Source organism: Staurois parvus, unplaced genomic scaffold (assembly GCF_062004578.1).
Source record: "Staurois parvus isolate SC_StPar_1 unplaced genomic scaffold, SC_StPar_1.0 ptg000438l, whole genome shotgun sequence".
In the NCBI taxonomy this organism is placed as follows: domain Eukaryota; kingdom Metazoa; phylum Chordata; class Amphibia; order Anura; family Ranidae; genus Staurois; species Staurois parvus.
Window position 1 is genome coordinate 4,665,293 of NW_028318234.1, and position 21,919 is coordinate 4,687,211.

At 40.1% G+C, this 21,919-nt stretch overlaps 1 protein-coding gene across 1 annotated transcript in view; it reads left to right on the forward strand.

Moving 5' to 3' along the window:
• The window catches only part of LOC149454108 (complement component C9-like), a 71,980-nt gene extending 63,112 nt beyond the window's left edge, over positions 1-8,868 (forward strand). Inside the window, exons 9-11 of the mRNA XM_089687822.1 lie at positions 2,549-2,724; positions 4,896-5,124; positions 8,540-8,868. Coding sequence (XP_089543948.1) covers positions 2,549-2,724; positions 4,896-5,124; positions 8,540-8,694 — 560 coding nt within the window. The 3' untranslated portion in view covers positions 8,695-8,868. The remainder of the gene's footprint in view (positions 1-2,548; positions 2,725-4,895; positions 5,125-8,539) is intronic.
• Positions 8,869-21,919: the final 13,051 nt, after the last annotated feature.

A 21,919-nucleotide genomic window follows, 5' to 3' on the forward strand; every position in this document is an offset into this window, starting at 1 on the left:
AGTATATATACATTTTTTTAAAGGGTAATACACTATGAATTTTCTTTTTTTCTTTCTTTGAGGTATCATGGAGTTTTAGAACCAATTTCTGCTTTACTGGATTGAAGTGAAAAAATTTGGAACTTGGACACTTTGGGTCTATTGGATATAATTTTCATACATATTTTTACATATATATTTTTTTTTTTATTTTTAATATTTGGGATTTTTTTTGGATTTTGTGTTTTAAGACGGAATTGGGTGTGGATTTATTTATACATAATTTAATTGAAGTCATATTGATTACATTAATAGTTGGAGTTCTTTTTGGGGGATTTATATGTGTATCACAAAAAGGATTTATTAATTATTATTAGATCTTGGACTTTGTCAGGACTGCGTGAGGTCCACAGTACCCAGCTTTTAACACCTCACTGCTTATTCATATTATATTCTGCGAGCAATATTTTAACTTTTTATGTATTTCTATTGGATTTGTAATAAACTGAGCTTTTGTAATATATTGCTTTGTCCTCGCATATTACCTACTAATGTGGTTACCTCCCTGATTTTATGTAGCACTCAGGATAATGTCCCTTTAAGTACTGGTGATGACACTGCCTCTGGCCTCTTTAAGCATTGGTAAAGTCACTGGCTCTGTGATACTTGTAAGGCAGCACTGTCCCTCTTTTGTCAAGGTGTAGTGCAGGGTTTACCTGTGGTTTCTCACCAACTTCCAGTGCCAGCAGGTGATCTCCCTCTGTCCAATGGGTGAAGTACAGCCAATCTATGTCTGCAGCGTCCTTCCCCCTGATCAGGCAGAAAGCTCTATCAGCATCTGTGCTGCTCTCCGTTGTCCCAGAATGTCTGCCGCTGTGCCTCTCTCCCTCTCAGGTGAGTGGTCTGTTAGCAGCCTGATACTCAGTCCTCTCAGAAACAGCCTCCACATTTCTTCACCTTAACTCAGGAAATTACCCCAGTGCCTTGTGGGATTTGCAGTTTACTTCTTCCAGCTCACTTTGTCCGAACTACACTCCCACAACCCATGCAGTCTGCATTCTGTGTGCCCTCCTATTGAGTAGAGGGCGAGCATAACACTGGTTGTACACAGTGTACAATAAACGTTTCCTCCTTTAGCCGCACCCCTGTAAACGTCTCTGCTGTCAGATACAGAATCCTTTTCCTGTCATTGCTGCAGACTGGAATACACTATATACTGCAGGAGGATAAAAAAATTACTAGTGGGGATTGGCGACAGCGGCTACAGGCAGTTGCAGAATATTGGCTAATATTTGTATGTGTGTAGTGCTACCCCCGCAGGGGCTGCTTGATAATTCTTGTCCCCAGTGGTAGCCCTGACCTTGCAAGCCTCTCGACACCTCTGACACTCTGGGTTCAGACATAGTTCAACAGTATAGAATAATAATGCAAGATATACAATTCCTTGGTAACACCTCTATATTAAACTTGTTCAAAAGAGTAGGCTACAGGAATAATGGGTTTAGGACATACAACCCCAGTTACCAAATAAAATCAGAGCACCGGTGAAATATCAATCATCAATAAGCAACATTTAACAAATTATACAGTCATGAGTAGTAAGATTCAACTATTAAATTGCAACATCAGTAGTAAGAGGGGGAAGAAAAGGCTTTTTGATTTATCAGCTCCCTCCATGCCACCGGCGCAGCAACAGGGCATGCAGAGAATTATGTAAATGTATAATCAGGCATAAATAGATATAAGTACCCTAAGTTGCATAACAATGGCCTTAGAAGAGAAAAGGTCCCTTTACTAGAGATTGCTACTTGAGTTCTGCGATTTGTAATGTTCCTGATATGGTGGTATCTGCTGTCTTCTGCTAGCAATGGTGGGGCCATTAGGCATTAGTGAATGCTGGTAATTCAATTAAGTTAAACAGATAAGCCATGGTACTGCTCAAAGCAAAGGTCTCCAGGTAACGAAGATGTAAAGGTGTCTACATGCAGAGTCTCTAGAGTGATGACAGAAAGAGGTTGGGCATCTGCCTGCTCACCAAACCTATGGCCACAAATCCTATGGCCTACAACATGGTCTTCCCCTTTTGGCCTATAGCATGGTCTTCTAGGAAAGAGAGTTCTTGCCCAGGCTCTTGGCTGTTTACAGAAAGTTACCACCTGACGGTGTGGTGAGCAGAGATCTCTGTGTCAAGACCGGACAGTGACAGTCCCATTGCAAAGAAGCTGATGTGATCCCGGTGTGGTGATCAGCATCACCACTGTGCTGAACTGATGTGAAGAGTCCTGCAGCAGTAGGCCAGCAATCTATCTCTGGAGGAGAACGTCAGTCCCCGTGTTCAGCTCTGAAACCCAAGCCAAGAGAGAGAGACAATCCTTTGCTATAGAATATATCTGCTTTCTCAGCATCCTTCTTGTTCCCCAGCTCCCTGGTAGTTGTCGTTCAGTCAGCACTCAGGAATACAGGTTGTATTGGCTGTAGGACTGTAAGATCCTCTGCTGTCAGAAAAACTAAAACCACTCTACTCTGTTAATTGACTTTGTCATTCTGACTCCTGTTTGTATTTTTACAGCAACCCCAGGTAAATCAGGTGTCATTCACAAAGTCATTTCTTTTGTTGAGGGAGGGACAACAGCTTTTGCTGCAAAACTCAATGCTAAACTTGAACATAATGAAAAAATTGACATTGATGATTTCGTGGAATGGGCTGCTTCCCTAGACAAAAATCCTGTGATTTTAAAGTCTAAGGTAAGTTTATTTTTTATATATAAGTATATTTTTTATATATCTCCTTCAATGTCACAGAGGAATTCTACTTGCTGCAAAATGATGCAGCAATTGGTATTATATTATATTGGCAGTTAACATTTTTTGTTTCCTATCACCTCCTTCTTAGCATATACTTTATGGCAGTCTGTTAGTTTTAAACAAAAAGTGTTTAGTAATAAGTCTGCGGGCTTGTCTGTGACTACTACCCTTGCTTTTCTTGTTGCACCATGTACATGGGATTACATTCTCCTTTTCTGTAGCTTTCAAGAGCATGTTACTGTTTACAATGGTATAGGAACAGAGGCTGTTTTTTCAGCCAGACTATATATCAATCAGAAATATCATTCTTAGTTCAAAAATTTTCCTGGATAGTTTTGAAATTTCCTTTAAGAACTAAGATACTGAGGTCTTCCATAGTGTGGTCCGGTTGTGTGAAATGGTGTCCCACAGGTGTGCATAAGTCATCTTCTTTATGTTTCTTGATGGTATGTCTGTGCAAATTCATCCTTGTTCGCAACTTCTGTCCTGTTTCGCCAACGTAAGATCCTTTGCTCCTTTTTTTGCACTGGATAAGGTACACAACACTACTGGAGGTGCAGCTGTATGATCCGGTGATATTACATAGTTACATAGTTAGTCTGGCTGAAATTAGACAAAATTCCATCCAGTTCAACCATTAAAAAAAAAGTTATAATCCTATACTCACAGTTGATCCAGAGGAAATAAAAAAACCAGCAAAGCATGATCCAATTTGCTCCCGCAGGGAAAAAAATGTCTTCCTGATCCCCTGAGAGGCAATCGGACATTCCCTGGATCAACTTTACCTATAAAAGTTAGTATCCAGTTATATTCTGTGTATCTAAGAAAGAATCCAGGCCTTTTTTAAAGCAATCCACTGAGCTGGCCAGAACCAACTCTTGAGGGAGTCTAGTCCACATTTTCACAGCTCTTACTGTGAAGAAATCTTTCTGTGTTTGGAGATTAAATTTCTTTTCCTCCAGGCATAAAGAGTGCCCCCTTGTCCTCTGTGATGATCTCAGGGTGAATAGCTCTACACCGAGTTCACTATATGAACCACTGATGTATTTATACATGTTGATCATATCCCCCCTTAAATATATATATTGCAGATCCCTTTTGAGGGTTTGACACTTTTTGATGGATTGATTTGGTTGCACAGTTTGCAGCTTTTTTTTATTGCAGGGTTTGCTTCCATTATTTGTGACATTACAGTCAGAAGGAAGTTTCCTACTGATTTGTTTATTTCTGAGGTTGGGGGGTTGTCTGAAAGCCAGTATTGGAGTTGCTGGAATATTTCTTTCAGAGTTCCATCCTGTGTTATGATGGGTTGTAAATCTTTGATTATTTTTCTTATCCCTTCTAGTGCTGGGTTGTATGTAGTTACTAGAGGTACACGGTTGTTTGTTTTTTCTCTTTGTACTGAAGTAGATTTTCCCTTCGGGTTCTCAAGGCTGTGTTTTTGCTGGTGTTGATAGTTTTGTCCTTGTAACCTTTCTTATGGAAGGAGTCTGCTAGTGTCCCAAGATGTTTATCTCTGTCTCTTGGGTCAGAACATACTCGGTGGTATCTGATGGCCTGACTGTGTATGATGGCACGTTTCGTGTGTTGGGGGTGGAAGCTGGAACTGTGGAGGTAGTTGCATCTGTCAGTGGGTTTCCTGTATATTGAGGTGTGAAGCGTATCATCCCTGATGTATACTGTGGTGTCTAGGAAGTTGACGTGTGTTTTGAGTATTCCATTTTTAGTTTGATTGATGGGTGAAAAGTGTTGATCAATGAGTAAAATTGTTTTAGGTATTCTTCACCTTCTGTCCATATGATGAAAATATCATCAATATAGCGATAGTATCTGTATGGTTTTTGTTGCATGCTGTTCAGAAATGTTTCCTCCAGGACAGCCATAGTATCACAGACAGTACACAATAAAACCTGGAAGTTGATTGTTTCTATGCAGACTTGCACCAGATTTTTCACTCTCCAATTTTAGTAAATCATCCCCAGTATATATATATATATATATATATATATATATATATATATATATAACATTGTAAACTTGTCTTTTCACATGTAATTGTACAGTATGTGATATTGTTAATTTTTATATTATTGATGTTTTGTTATCTACAGATGTTACCAATTTATACTCTGATCCCAATTGAAATACATGACGCATACAACAAGAGTAAAAACCTGCAAAAAGCCACCCGAGACTACATTGAGGAATACAGCACATGCAAATGCCAGCCATGTATGAATGGCGGAAGCTTGCTTGTGGTAGACGGTGAATGTTTGTGCAAGTGCCCAGACCAATATCGGGGTGTGGCTTGCCAGAAAGCGAAGTCCCCCCTATATCAATGTAAGTAAACTTAACTAAGTGAATGAGGCACTGGTGAGGTTGGGGGATGGGGGGGGGCAAGGTCACACAGGTTTTCACCTTCACTGTAAAAATGCTCTTGTTTTAAGTATAAAGGCACTGTTCATACATTGGCAGTTGTTTGAAGCACAACTAATGTACTGAGAAATAGAACAAAATAGTAGCATTCAATTTTTTCATTGAAGAGTATTTTCTGCCAAAAAAAAAAATTCTCCTTTTGCTGGCAATTGTTTTAACACTACTGCCTATACACAATGCAGTGTCCACTCCCTGCATCTGAGGCAGGATGGTGAGACGCTGACCTGCATTTGCAGGAGTTGCTTAATCGAAAGCTAGAGTATTGCTAGAGGAGGAACACATTGGCAGTCAGAGATGCTTTTATGAGCATGACACTGGTGTCGAGGGAGCATGGAGCTTCTATCACTGTGAAAGGGAAAAATGAGAGCTGAGATTGCCCACTGGCCACCTACCAGTTCCCCTGTAAGCATATAAATAAAATCTCTCAGGACGTTGCTAAGAGTTAAACCACAACTACCTTTTGTTTCCAATAGTTTTTTTTTATTATTTTTAGTGTAAGTGTACAAAGCAAGAGTGAACACTTACGTGAACATTTGTATACCTCAATTACATGGAAATATAACAAATTCACATTTAGAATTTGTAGGCGTCCCCACATCACGTACATTGCATTTAGCTTATATCTGAGCATGCTTGGGCTGAGCAGGGCAGCTCCATCAATAGCTTGTGTTGAAATGTTAGTTCTGAAGCATTTAACATAACCAGGATAGTTCTGAACAAGTACAGTATCCTGGGTAGGATATTCACTTTTATGGCGTACAATCTACTGAACCAGTAGGAAGGTTTCAAGGTTCAGCTTTTTGTATAATGGGGATAGTTCTTTTGATAAAGTGTGTTGAGGGATGGCTTTGTATTTGTACACCCAAGTAGGGAAGAGTGTCTGATTGCCGTTTAAAGTTAAAGTTTTTCTTCATGTCAAGGATAGTCTGGTTATCGAGGAAAATATTTAAGGCCTGAGATTTGGAGTGGTTCACATTAACCTCTCTGGCGGTATTCCCGAGTGTAGTTTCAGCACCACAAGCGGTAACCCCAAGCTACACTCGGGATTACACTGCAGTGCTGCTCTGCAATCTCTTCTTCACTTACCTTGTCCTGCGCTCCCGCGATGTCCCTCCTGCAGTGTCCCCTGTAAAGTCCTCCGGCGGATGCCGGCATCTGTTTTCTGGGTTCCATTCCCTGAGACGTCGGGACATACGGGGGACGAAACTGGCGGGAAATTTGAAAGTTGTAAATGAAATTCACTAAATTCACTAAAATCACATAGTAAAACATTACTGTATAAAACCATTTCACATACATGTTGTCCCGAGTGCTTTGTCCTGTGCCCTGCCTGCATTTTTACTGTTCTTTCTGCCTGGAAACTGAGAAACGTCCATGGGGTCCAAAAAGCGTCCCTTTAGGTCAAAAGCGGTTTTAGACCAGCTAGAGAACAGCGATAGTAAATTAGAATCACTTGCAGAATTGAGTGATAAAGATTTGTGGGGAAATTCGTCATCAGACACTGAAAACAATTTTGCGACTTTGCTCAGTGATGTGCCAACTTGGCGCTATATTTCACATTTCAGTGTTTTTGGTTTGATTATATTATTGAATTAAATTTATTATTATATTATTATTTTTTATGATTATTTATTATATTATAATTTATGATTTCGTGTCTCAAATTTTTTTATACCCGGGATGTTTACTAGACTCTTGTTCGGACAGATTTCAGTGACTTATTCCTAAAAATTACAGTCCTACAATAAAAAAACGACATACAGTAATACCTCGGATTACGAATTTAATTCATTCTGCAGGACATTTCGTATAGCGAAGAATTCGTAAACCGAAACACTGTTTCCCAAAGGAATGCATTGAAAACCAATTAATCCGTTCCGAAGGTCAGAAAAACAGTAAACGCTACTAAAATACCGCATGAGTTGTATTATTAACTTATGCGGTATTTTAGTAGTGACAACCATGTGTTAATGTTTCAGCTGTCAGCGGGTTTCCCCGCTGACAGCTGAATGTAAAAGAATTGCTAGCAATTAAAAATAATATTTTACACTCACTAAGGTCTTCACTGAAGCCCGCCTCACCACTTTCCCCCTGGACCCTATCCCCTCTCAACTCCTCCAGTCACCCCCCTCCTCCGTTATTCGCTCCCTCATCCACATCTTCAATCTCTCCCTCTCTACTGGCGCATTCCCCTCCCCCCTAAAGTACGCACACATCACCCCCATACTCAAAAAACCCTTCCTTGACCCCACTGACCTAAACAACCTTAGACTATAGCTATAGTGAGCTATAGTGAAGAAAAAAAAAAAGACGGCAATTGCATTTAAAAATCAGCACTGACATACACTTCGTATTGTGAAAATTTGTAAAAAATTTGTAAACCAAAGCACTATTTTCAATGGATTTTCATTCGTAAACCAAAAATTACGTTAACAGAGGCACTCGTAAACCGAGGTATTACTGTATTTCCATGCAAAAAAATGTACCGCTTTGAGCACAGAAATACTGACATAATCATACCGCTAGGGAGGTTAAATTGTAATGCATGATTTAAGCATTTCTCTATAATCTGTAAATCATTATATACTAACGTAGTAAAAATGTATTAACATGTTATTATTAATGGTATTAAGGTGTGAACAAACTACACAGATACAGATTTAGCTGTTATATAACATCTTTATAATTAAAACCAAGTTTTGTTACAAGAAACGTCCCTCCCTCACATTTTCGTTTCATTTTCGTTTGTTGGGGAAAATTGGAATTGATTTTATTCATAGTTTATGTCAATTGATGAAAATTCAAATTGATTTTCGTTTTGTTTTCATCACTGAAAACATGCCACTGAAGAAAATGATGACAAACATAGTTTCTTCAACAAAATTAACACCGGTGCCAGAAGATCTTGTCCTGATACTGCATATACAGTATATCCCCACTAGTGACTTCAGATCAGCCGGAAACCTAGAACACTAAAGGCAGCCTATGTCAGCATCCACATTGACTGTACTCTTCACCGAGTCAGCAGACTACAACGTTCTGCCCCAGCCAGCCTCTCTCTATGGGCACTAATTCAATTATTATTTTTATTATACAGGATTTATATAGCGCCAACAGTTTGCTCAGCGCTTTACAATATAATGGGAGACAATACAGCAACAATACAGTTCAATACAAGAGGGATAGGAGGGCCCTGCTCCTTGGAGCTCACAATCTATAGAAATATTCCATACCTAAATGAACAATTCAAAACATTCCATTTAACTTGTAACGTTCTATTCATAATTTCTCTTATTGATCAAATATAACTTTTTTACAGCCTCCACCGCCATCAATGGGCATTGGAGCTGCTGGAGTGACTCATCTTCCTGTGTAAAAGAAGAAAAGACGCAAACACGTCAGTGCAATAACCCGGCCCCACAGAATGGCGGCAAGCCATGTGCTGGAGACAAGGTCAGGAAAATCTTGTGCTGAGCTGAAGAAGATCTTATGATATGAAGGCAGCCCGGTCTCTGTTTGAACTGGTCAATCGAATTATAAATGTAGTGCTTGTGTAACATAACAAGAAAGTAAGAAAGAGAACATGCATAGATTGTACCTTGTACCTGTGTAAGTACTGAGCAAACAATAAACAAGCATTGAGATACAGCTTCTTGTTGTTTCATGGTTTGCCAAATACAGAAATCTCCAAAAGTTTTGTGTGTTCCTGTTATGGGCTAAAAGGAAAGGAATGTATAAGCTGCTGTGGAGGACAACGTTAAAGTCAACCTGTTGCTTTTCCCAGAATGGGCAAGGCACACGTTCCCGTCATCAGCTCTTCACAGAATATACTCTTTGTAGGTCCAACTCCAGACAACATTTTTAAAACTTCGACCAGCTTTAGGAGAAATTTAGATTACTGTCGGATTTTATTTCTGTCGATTGCTCCATTGGGGAAATTTCCACTTTCTGTTCATCAGTGCTCCTACAGAAAAAGGGAGGAGCAGTCACCACCGGGCAAGGAAAAACATTTTCAAAAGTTCCTGACTCTACTAAAATTTATTTTTCCCTTTATAAGTGTCCCCATTGCAGAGAGTTACCATTTTGACAGGACACGGGCAATGATAAAAACCTAATATGAATCCTTCTCTATTCTATCCAAAATTAAAATCAAAATTTTTGGCTGAATTTTAGCTTTAAAACCAAAAGCCAAAAACCAATAGATTGATCAAATCTTGGCTGGTTCAGAGGGGTCTGGCCAAGGTTCAATCCACTGATGAGCAGGCTGGTTGTACTGAAGTTAATCCATCCATCGACTTCGATACAACCAGCCTGTCGGACTTTTTTTTTTTTTTTTTTTACAAACGATTTTATTTTGCAAAAATAGACTGTAAAACAACAGTACAGTTTCAAGTGATACTTACAGCAAAAACAAGGCACTTTTGAAAAGTACATTACAGAAAAGTATATGAAGATAAGAAAGAGAGGAAATAGAAAAAAGTAGATTGCAAGTACATGAAAAATGTAGATGGTAAACTAGGTTGAATGATACATCTGTCAACAGTATATGCCAGTCAACATTCAGATGGAATGTTGCTAATCATGCAATAAATGTCTATAATCCCTCCAGGATTCCCATTTATTATCAAAAAAGTGCATCTTATCCAGTAAGGTATAATGAATACGTTCCATGAGCATCACAGCATCAACCCTGTACAAAACGGAGGCTAAGGGTACAGTATTGGACTTCCAATGTAAGGCAATAGCCCATAAAGTGGCAATACATATAGTATGTATCAATCTCTTAATGGCATCAGAGACCCCCGGGATATGAGCCGACAATAAACAGATCTGTATAGACAAACGTACCGGGAAACCTGCCAATGAGGTAGCCACCTCAAATATCTTGCACCAAATCAAAGATATGGTCGGGCAATCCCAGAATGTATGAACCAAAGTACCTGTGAGGTCAAAGCCCCGGAAGCATAAAGGGGACGTTTGAGGGAACAATAAATGTAGTCTTGATGGGGTATAATACCATCTGGTTAAGACCTTAAGGGCCGTCTCACGAACAGAAAGAGATCTAGAACACTTACATATGTTATCCACCATGGAATCCCAATCCTCATCTGAAAAAGTGATACCACTATCCTCTTCCCATTTTTGTCTATATAATGGGGGGTGTAGGAGAAGAACAGATAAAAAATTGGAATCTCCCAAGTGAACATATGGGCGGCAAAATGAGGGTCCGAAAACCCATGTTGAATTTTTGCATGTCCAAGTATCTAAATATTAGACCAAAAATAATGATATATGAACGTGTAACAATTTACAGCATCCTATAAAAGACTATCAAAACAATGGGTTATATGCAAGTGAGCAATGTCTTTTCAACCCGGTTCTTGTCGGACTCTCCTTCTATCCCTTCGTGGAGATGGAGTATGCCAAATAGGAGAGATTCGAGGGGTGGAAGGTGGACGTTGAGGTGATGGGGCGTCTGCCAAGCCCAATTTGGCCAAGATTTCTCTGCCTTCGGGAAGGGATGTGGCTATGTACGTGCTCCCATTATGTGGAACTATCAGCTTAAAAGGAAAGCCCCATTTGTAGCGGATACGAGCTGAAAAAATGGCAGTTGCAATTTCCTTCATTTTTCTACGTTTCTCCAATGTAGGCGGAGAAACATCTGGAAAGATTTGTAAAACCGAACCTTCGAAGGTGATCGTTGGGGTATTGCGAGCAACTCTAAGTATGTCTTCTTTGGTCAGGAAATCCTTCATACACAGAACAATGTCCCTAGGCGGTTTATCATTAGGAGGTTTTGGGCGCAGGGCTCTATGGATGCGGTCACAAGCAAAGGACCCAGGGTCGCGATCCGGAAGGAGTGACTTGAATAGCTTGGTTGTGGTTTGTGAAAGGTCAGACACAGACTCCAGGATTCCCCTGACTCGCAGATTATTTCTGCGATTGCGATTGTCAAGGTCCTCAACCTGTGCCTGCAATTGTTCAAAGGCCGTTTGTAAATGATTGTGATTAGAGACGAGCGAATCGAACCAGGCGAAATGGAATTCGTTTCGAATTTCAGGAAAAATTTGATTTGTGGCGAATCCGAATATTAGCATACTTCGGGTGCGCGAATCGGATTTTTCCCGATCAGCCGGCAAAAGTGTCCCTGCAGAGAGCTCCGCTATTTCTGACAGTTCTCTGACAGTTCCTTCACATGTACAGCGGTTGAAACATTGTATCTATTTGTTTCCATTTAGGATACAGATGTTTTTATTCGGAAACAGATACAATGTTTCAACCGCTGTAAATGTGAAGGAACTGTCAGAGAACTGTCAGAAATAGCGGAGCTCTCTGCAGATACACTTTTTGCTGTACTGGAATACTTCTTCTTTTCATTCTTCTTTTCATTCTTCTCATTCTTCTTTTCATTCTTCTTTTCAATCTTCTCATTCTTCTTCATGAAAAGAAGAATGAGAAGAAGAATGAAAAGAAGAATGAAAAGAAGAGGAAGAATGAAAAGAAGAAGAAGAATGAAAAGAAGAATGAGAAGAAGAATGAAAAGAAGAATGAGAAGAAGAATGAGAAGAATGAAAAGAAGAATGAGAAGAATGAAAAGAAGAATGAAAAGAAGAAGAAGAATGAAAAGAAGAAGAAGAAGAATGAAAAGAAGAATGAAAAGAAGAAGAAGAATGAAAAGGAGAATGAGAAGAAGAATGAGAAGAAGAATGAAAAGAAGAATGAAAAGAAGAATGAGAAGAAGAATGAAAAGAAGAAGAAGAATGAAAAGAAGAATGAGAAGAAGAATGAAAAGAAGAATGAGAAGAATGAAAAGAAGAATGAAAAGAAGAATGAAAAGAAGAAGAAGAATGAAAAGAAGAAGAAGAATGAAAAGAAGAATGAAAAGAAGAATGCGAAGAATGAAAAGAAGAATGAAAAGAAGAAGAATGAAAAGAAGAAGAAGAATGAAAAGAAGAATGAAAAGAAGAAGAAGAATCTTTTCATTCTTCTCATTCTTCTTTTCATTCTTCTTCTTCTTCTTTTCATTCTTCTTCTTCTTCTTTTCATTCTTCTTCTTCTTTCCATTCTTCTTTTCATTCTCCTTCTTCTTTTCATTCTTCTTCTTCTTCTTCTTTTCATTCTTCTTCTTCTTTTCATTCTTCTTCTTCTTTTCATTCTTCTTCTTCTTCTTTTCATTCTTCTTTTCATTCTTCTCATTCTTCTTTTCATTCTTCTTCTCATTCTTCTTTTAATTCTTCTTTTCATTCTTCTCATTCTTCTTTTCTTCTTCATGAAAAGAAGAATGAGAAGAAGAATGAAAAGAAGAATGAAAAGAAGAAGAAGAATGAAAAAAAGAATGAGAAGAAGAATGAAAAGAAGAATGAAAAGAAGAATGAGAAGAATGAAAAGAAGAATGAAAAGAAGAAGAAGAATGAAAAGAAGAATGAGAAGAAGAATGAAAAGAAGAATGAGAAGAAGAATGAGAAGAATGAAAAGAAGAATGAGAAGAATGAAAAGAAGAAGAATGAAAAGAAGAAGAATGAAAAGAAGAATGAAAAGAAGAAGAAGAATCTTTTCATTCTTCTCATTCTTCTTTTCATTCTTCTTCTTCTTCTTTTCATTCTTCTTTTCATTCTTCTTCTTCTTTTCATTCTTCTTCTTCTTCTTTTCATTCTTCTTCTTCTTCTTTTCATTCTTCTTCTTCTTTTCATTCTTCTTCTTCTTCTTTTCATTCTTCTCATTCTTCTTTTCATTCTTCTTTTCATTCTTCTTCTTCTTTTCATTCTTCTTTTCATTCTTCTTCTTCTTTTCATTCTTCTTCTTCTTTCCATTCTTCTTCTTTTCATTCTTCTCATTCTTCTTTTCATTCTTCTTCTTCTTCTCCTCATTCTTCTTCTTCTTCTTCTTTTCATACTTCTTCTTCTTCTTTTCATTCTTCTTTTCATTCTTCTTCTTCTTTTCATTCTTCTTCTTTTCATTCTTCTTTTCATTCTTCTCATTCTTCTTCTCATTCTTCTTTTCATTCTTCTTTTCATTCTTCTTTTCATTCTTCTCATTCTTCTTTTCTTCTTCATGAAAAGAAGAATGAGAAGAAGAATGAAAAGAAGAATGAAAAGAAGAAGAAGAATGAAAAGAAGAATGAGAAGAAGAATGAAAAGAAGAATGAAAAGAAGAATGAAAAGAAGAATGAGAAGAATGAAAAGAAGAAGAAGAATGAAAAGAAGAATGAGAAGAAGAATGAAAAGAAGAATGAGAAGAAGAATGAGAAGAAGAATGAGAAGAATGAAAAGAAGAATGAGAAGAATGAAAAGATGAAAAGAAGAAGAAGAATGAATGAAAAGAAGAAGAATGAAAAGAAGAATGAAAAGAAGAAGAAGAAGAATCTTTTCATTCTTCTCATTCTTCTTTTCATTCTTCTTTTCATTCTTCTTCTTTTCATTCTTCTTTTCATTCTTCTTCTTTTCATTCTTCTTCTTCTTTTCATTCTTCTTTTCATTCTTCTTCTTCTTCTTTTCATTCTTCTTCTTCTTTTCATTCTTCTTTTCATTCTTCTTCTTCTTTTCATTCTTCTTCTTCTTTTCATTCTTCTTTTCATTCTTCTTCTCATTCTTCTTCTTCTTTTCATTCTTCTTTTCATTCTTCTCATTCTTCTTTTCTTCTTCATGAAAAGAAGAATGAGAAGAAGAATGAAAAGAAGAATGAAAAGAAGAAGAATGAAAAGAAGAATGAGAAGAAGAATGAAAAGAAGAATGAAAAGAAGAATGAGAAGAATGAAAAGAAGAATGAAAAGAAGAAGAAGAATGAAAAGAAGAATGAGAAGAAGAATGAGAAGAAGAATGAGAAGAAGAATGAGAAGAATGAAAAGAAGAATGAGAAGAATGAAAAGAAGAATGAAAAGAAGAAGAAGAAGAAGAATGAAAAGAAGAAGAAGAATGAAAAGAAGAAGAATGAAAAGAAGAATGAAAAGAAGAAGAAGAAGAATCTTTTCATTCTTCTCATTCTTCTTTTCATTCTTCTTCTTTTCATTCTTCTTCTTCTTCTTTTCATTCTTCTTCCTCTTCTTTTCATTCTTCTTCTTTTCATTCTTCTTCTTCTTCTTTTCATTCTTCTCATTCTTCTTTTCATTCTTCTTCTTCTTTTCATTCTTCTTCTTCTTCTTTTCATTCTTCTTCTTCTTCTTTTCATTCTTCTTTTCATTCTTTTTCTTTTCATTCTTCTTCTTCTTCTTTTCATTCTTCTTCTTTTCATTCTTCTTTTCATTCTTCTTCTTCTTCTTTTCATTCTTCTTCTTCTTTTCATTCTTCTTTTCATTCTTCTTTTCATTCTTCTCTTCATTCTTCTTTTCATTCTTCTTCTCATTCTTCTTTTCATTCTTCTTATTCTTCTTTTCATTCTTCTTCTTCTTCTTTTCATTCTTCTTTTCATTCTTCTCATTCTTCTTTTCTTCTTCATGAAAAGAATGAGAAGAAGAATGAAAAGAAGAATGAGAAGAATGAAAAGAAGAATGAAAAGAAGAAAAAGAATGAAAAGAAGAATGAGAAGAAGAATGAAAAGAAGAATGAGAATAAGAATAAGAAGAATGAAAAGAAGAATGAGAAGAATGAAAAGAAGAATGAAAAGAAGAAGAAGAAGAATGAAAAGAAGAAGAAGAAGAATGAAAAGAAGAATGAGAAGAAGAATGAAAAGAAGAATGAAAAGAAGAATGAGAAGAATGAAAAGAAGAATGAAAAGAAGAAGAAGAATGAAAAGAAGAATGAGAAGAAGAATGAGAAGAATGAAAAGAAGAATGAGAAGAATGAAAAGAAGAATGAAAAGAAGAAGAAGAAGAATGAAAAGAAGAAGAAGAATGAAAAGAAGAATGAAAAGAAGAAGAAGAAGAATCTTTTCATTCTTCTCATTCTTCTTTTCATTCTTCTTCTTTTCATTCTTCTTCTTTTCGTTCTTCTTCTTCTTCTGAGGATGAGGATGAAGAAGAAGAAGAAGTAGGATGAAAATAAGAAGAATTCCAAGCCGGCAAAAAGTGTATCTGCAGAGCTCCTCTATTTCTGACAGTTCTCTGACATTCACATTTACAGCGGTTGAAACATTGTATCTATTTGTTTCCATAAATGGAAACAAATAGATACAATGTTTCAACCGCTGTAAATGTGAATGTCAGAGAACTGTCAGAAATAGCGGAGCTCTGCAGATACACTTAGCGGAGCTCTGCAGATACACTTTTTGCCGGCTTGGAATTCTTCTTATTTTCATCCTACTTCTTCTTCTTCTTCTTCTTCTTCATCCTCATCCTCAGAAGAAGAAGAAGAAGAGGATGAGGATGATGAAGAAGAAGAAGAAGTAGGATGAAAATAAGAAGAATTCCAAGCCGGGAAAAAGTGTATCTGTCAGAAATAGAGGAGCTCTGCAGATACACTTTTTGCCGGCTTGGAATTCTTCTTATTTTCATCCTACTTCTTCTTCTTCATCCTCATCCTCATCCTCTTCTTCTTCTTCTGAGGATGAAGAAGAAGAAGAAGAAGTAGGATGAAAATAAGAAGAATTCCAAGCCGGCAAAAAGTGTATCTGCAGAGCTCCGCTAAGTGTATCTGCAGAGCTCCGCTATTTCTGACAGTTCTCTGACATTCACATTTACAGCGGTTGAAACATTGTATCTATTTGTTTCCATTTATGGAAACAAATAGATACAATGTTTCAACCGCTGTAAATGTGAATGTCAGAGAACTGTCAGAAATAGAGGAGCTCTGCAGATACACTTTTTGCCGGCTTGGAATTCTTCTTATTTTCATCCTACTTCTTCTTCTTCTTCATCCTCATCCTCTTCTTCTTTTTCTGAGGATGAGGATGAAGAAGAAGAAGAAGAAGTAGGATGAAAATAAGAAGAATTCCAAGACGGCAAAAAGTGTATCTGCAGAGCTCCGCTAAGTGTATCTGCAGAGCTCCGCTAAGAAATAGCGGAGCTCTGCAGATACACTTTTTGCCGGCTTGGAATTCTTCTTCTTCTCATCCTTCTTCTTCTTCTCATCCTTCTTCTTCTTCTCATCCTTCTCCTTCTTCTCATCTTTCTCCTTCTTCTCATCCTTCTTCTTCTTCTCATCCTTCTCCTTCTTCTCATCCTTCTTCTTCTTCTCATCCTTCTTCTTCTTCTCATCCTTCTCCTTCTTCTCATCCTTCTCCTTCTTCTCATCCTTCTCCTTCTCATCCTTCTCCTTCTTCTCATCCTTCTCCTTCTTCTCATCCTTCTCCTTCTCATCCTTCTCCTTCTTCTCATCCTTCTCCTTCTTCTCATCCTTCTCCTTCTTCTCATCCTTCTCCTTCTTCTCATCCTTCTCCTTCTTCTCATCCTTCTCCTTCTTCTCATCCTTCTCCTTCTCCTTCTTCTCATCCTTCTCCTTCTTCTTCTCATCCTTCTCCTTCTTCTTCTCATCCTTCTCCTTCTCCTTCTTCTCATCCTTCTCCTTCTTCTCATCCTTCTCCTTCTCCTTCTTCTCACCCTTCTCCTTCTCCTTCTTCTCATCCTTCTCCTTCTTCTCATCCTTCTCTTTCTTCTCATCCTTCTCCTTCTTCTCATCCTTCTCCTTCTTCTCATCCTTCTCCTTCTTCTCATCCTTCTCCTTCTTCTCATCCTTCTCCTTCTTCTCATCCTTCTCCTTCTTCTCATCCTTCTCCTTCTCCTTCCTGTGTTCTGCACTAATATAAAGGCTCTCTGAAGCCTAGAAACCCTTTTTATAAGTTAAATTCGCAGCGAATAAATTCGCATCGAATCGAATTTCTTCCTCAAATTCGGTGAATCAGCCGAATCGAATTTTTGAATAATTCGCTCATCTCTAATTGTGATCTCTGGAAAGTTCACCATAAGCCAGGCTGAGTTCATCATGTTTGGTTTCTAAGCGGTCGATTCTGGAGCTCAATGTGGCTATTTCCTGAGAGAGAACATTAGTGTTCTTATGGAGTTCTGATTGGAATTTAGCGGCCAGCTTGGTATACATAGTTTCCAAGCAAGATTCCAAGTCCCCCTTTGTAAGTTGCTGTGCATAATCACTGTCCACTGGGTGAGCCGCGGTATCCTGCATGGGACCGGAATGAGGATGCTCGTTCTGTATTAACTTGAGACATGCTGCAAATCTCGTGTGTTTTAAGTAGGTATGTCGTAAGGGGCTTTTGAGCTTGTCCCCTTTTTTTTTTTGGTGGACGGCATACAGGGAGTCTCCTGGGGGTGATCAACGGAAAATGGATAGCCAAGAGAGATAATAACCCTAGGAAACCTATAACGCCCGAAACAGGTTTAGGGTTCTAATTACATAGAGGCTATTAGGCCTATCTGCAAAATCTTTATATTGTAAAGATAATTAGCAAACAGTGGAAAAGTAGAGTGGACATAGGCTATGGTAGGCACCATTAATAAGGCCCAAGACCCAGATGCTGGCTCCAACTCCCACCACAAGGTCTGAGAGGGACGAGGGACCCCTGCGCAACAGAAGTCCCCCAATGATGGTCTCAGGGTCCTCAGGACAGACACAGGGAGCCCCAGCACCCCACCTGACAGCAGTGTAAAGGCTACAGCAGGCCTCCAAGCCCAGCAGGGGCCGCAGCCACAGAGGGAGATGGTGTCTGGGATCCCCAGATAACTGGCACAGGCTCAGGGGTCTTGGTGGGGAATCTGATGGGACTGGCAGCACTACCCCCGCTGGCTGTACTCACGGTTAGGGTGGATGGCACTGAGAGCTGAGGCCTGATGCTGCTGTGACAGGCCACGGTAGGCCTCAACAGGCTGGATACATCAAACGGTGCAGAAGGGGCCAAAATCGATTCCCTCCCCTCCTCTAGGGGCAGGGAGGATAGGGAAGTCTCCCGATGCCCACCAAAAGCTCACTCCAGTCCGGATGGCTGCGGATGACACTCGGAGGGAGATCGCGGCGGGCTGCGGTAGGCCGCAATGGACCTCGAGTATCCGCAACCGCCGAGGGGGACCAAAAACACTCCGCTCCCCACTCTCAGGTATAGGTAAGGTCAAGGAGGGCTCCGGTGCCCGCTGATGGTTCTCCACTGCCCGGATGGCTGTGGATAAGGATGCAGGGCGCCGGAGCTCGTGATTATGCGGTCGTTCCGGTCGCCATCTTGGACACGCCCCCCGCCTGTTGGACTTTTAAAATGTGATTACTGACGACAGCTATAGTCGCTAGCAGTGATCATAGCGATCTGCGAGCACGGGAGGCTCGCTGCCGGAAGAACATAATAGCACTGGGGGAGGGATTCCCCCATCAACACTAACTGGTGATGTTGATAATCACAGGAAAAAAATATACTGTATACCTTTGTTATGGTGTGAACGAGCCCAGTGGTGTATTTTGGTTTTGTGCTGCCCTAGGCAAGACTAAAGTCGGGCACCCCCCCCCCCCCAGCATCTAAATTTGTCCCACCCTTTCATCTGCAAACCCCATCCCTTCCTCTTTAGGCTCCACCTCTTCCTATTAGAGCTCCGCCCACTGACTCCGATGGGGCGCTATTCCTCCCACTGACACCAATGATGGGGTACGATTCCTCCCACTGGCACTAATGATGGGGCACTATTCCTCCCACTGACACCAATGATGGGGCACTATTCCTCCCACTGACACCAATGATGGGGCACTATTCCTCCCCCTGACACCAATGATGGGGCACGATTCATCCCACGGACACCAATGATGGGGCACTATTCCTCACACTGACACCAATAATGGGGCATGATTCCTCCCACTGACACCAATGATGGGGTACGATTCCTCCCACTGGCACTAATGATGGGGCACTATTCCTCCCACTGACACCAATGATGGGGCACTATTCCTCCCACTGACACCAATGATGGGGCACTATTCCTCCCCCTGACACCAATGATGGGGCACGATTCATCCCACAGACACCAATGATGGGGCACTATTCCTCACACTGACACCAATAATGGGGCATGATTCCTCCCACTGACACCAATGATGGGGCACGATTCCTCCCACTGACACCATTGATGGTGCCCCATCATTAGTGTCAGTGTGTGAGGAATAGTGCAAAGGGACAGGTTAGGGGCAGATGGACAGGAGGACCACAGAGGGACAGGTGAGGGGCAGATGGACAGGAGGAGCGCAGAGGGACAGGTGAGGGGCAGATGGACAGGAGGAGCACAGAGGGACAGGTGAGGGGCAGATGGACAGGAGGAGCACAGAGCGACAGGTGGGGGGCAGTGGGGACAGATGGGGGGTAGTGGGACAATGTGGGGGACAGGAAGGGGAAGTGGAACAGGTGTGGGGCAGGGTGACATGTGGAGGCAGGGGGCAGTGTGATGGATGGGGGGCAATGGGACGGGGGAGGGAAGTAGAACAGGTGGGGGGGCAGTGTATCAGAGGACAGTGAGACAGGACCGAGGGAGCAACAGTCCTCCAAGCACTTACCTGTCCAGCAGCAACTCCTCCAGATGGTATCAGGATCATTCCTGTGCCTGTGTCCCTTCTCCCCCACGATCTCTGGCGGCGGCTGCAAAGGAGCGGACTGGCTCCGCCCCCTGACCTCGCCCTCTTCTACTTCCTCCTTCCTCTGGCCTTCCTGCAAATCCCGGATCTTCATGGGGGGACTCATCTTGCCGCTACACCAGCACACTGACAGCGGGCCCCGCCCCTCACGCGCTCCGAGCGCACCCCTGGGATCCGCCCACCACTCCGCTCTCCTCTGCAGCCAGTCCCTCAGCCATGGCGGCCCTGTCCCTTTCCGACGGAAGTGTCCCTTCCATGGGAAAGGGGGGGGACGGCACTGCCGCCATGCCGCCCCCCTGAAAAGTGCCGCCCTAGGCAAATGCCTAGTTTGACTCGCTGCAAATACGCCCCTGAACGAGCCCTTATGACGCTAGCTGTGTTGATGGGGGAATGTAGCAATTTTTTTTTGCCACAAACCAATGGTTGCAGGAAATAAAATTGCATCATCTATGACTTGCCTAACACCATGTTTTAGTAAACTTTAAAAAGTTCATTTGAATCAAGCTATTTCCAAGTAACCATTCCCCTCATTAACACATGCAGCTGCTGTCAGCACACTATGACCTGTATATATCCTCAGCTACATACAGTATACAGCACTGTGTTTCAGCAACAGGATGGAGACTTCTTGGCCCACTCCCTGAACAAATTCAGGTCAGGCTGAGTGCTGTTCAGCCAATCAAAGGAAGTTTGTATTTTATGAGGTTGAGATCATGATGATGACCGGCCGCATCTTTGCTTCAGGCAATTAGAGGAAGCTTTGTATTCATTCAGAAAATACAAGGCTTCTTGTGAATGGCTCAGCAGTGTTTAGCCCGACTCCATTTTGTTCCAGGAGGAGGACAGGAAGTTCCCATCCCGCCGCCGAAACACTGCGCTATAAACTGTTTGTAGCTGATTCTACATACAGTTCATAGAGCGCTGAGAGCTGCTGCATGTGTTAGTGAAGGAAATACTGGTAGTTCATTTGGACCAGTGTAGTCCAAACAAACTATTTCAAGTTCACTAAAATATGGAGTCAGGCTTTAAAACTCCTTCACACCAGCAATGTTGGCTGCATTGCCCAAAGCAGTCCCAAATCAAGAACAAGGTAATTATGTCCCATGAGTTAAGTTCACACCAGCATGTTCAGTTGGGGTGCACTGAAAAAGAATAAGACACCTAGCATTTTCACACATTCTGGACCTATACTGTATAATAAATCTCAATGGGCTACAGTGAATCGCATACTGTTCAAAAAAAAAAAAAATGAAATAAGATTTAAAAAATTCACTGCAACACATGTAAGTAAATGCATTACAGCGCAGCAAGGCGCATTGCATTACAGGAAAAAAATATATACCTGTGCTATGGTGTGAACAAGCCCTTATGACAGTTCTTATATGTGCAAATACTAATCTGCCTGCCACCAATGTTGTTTACATGTATTGAGACAATTTTTTTAGAAGGTCTTCCAGGAAACGTTTACATTCTACAAGGTTCAATGGACCAGACTCCTAAACCTGGGCAGATTATAAAACCTGGTAAACATCACCTGAATAAATACAAAGGTAAACATTGCACTGAGGCCTCCTGTCCTCAATGGTCTGTTTACTGATGGAAACTACAGTGCGACTATTCCAGTAAATGTTACTTCCGGGATTTTCATGTGGACCTGTTGATTAACCCTTTCACTGCCAGGCTCCGCCTTTCATTTAGCTCTTTAGATGGCTGAAGCTACTTGACTGGTTTTTTTTTTTTGTTTTTTTTGTTTTTTTAAAGGAACATCACAAACTTAGGAAAGGTCTCATATATCAATGACAGTTGCATAATTAATAATCAAAACAATATTTTTTATTAAAAACACACACATTATTAGTGAAATGTAACACAACAATTTAAAAAAATCCTACTAAAGCTATATTAGGTAATTATATACATATATAATATAAGAGCTGTGAAAATGTGGAATAGACTCCCTCAAGAGTTGGTTCTGGTCAGCTCAGTGGATTGCTTTAAAAAAGGCCTGGATTCTTTCTTGGATACACAGAATATAACTGGATACTAACATTTATAGGTAAAGTTGATCCAAGGAATATCTGATTGCCTCTCGGGGGATCAGGAAGGATTTTTTTCCCAGCAGGAGCAAATTGGATCATGCTTTGCTGGGGTTTTTTTTCCTTCCTCTGGATCAACTGTGGGTGTAGGATTATAACTTTTTTTTTTTTTTTTTTTAT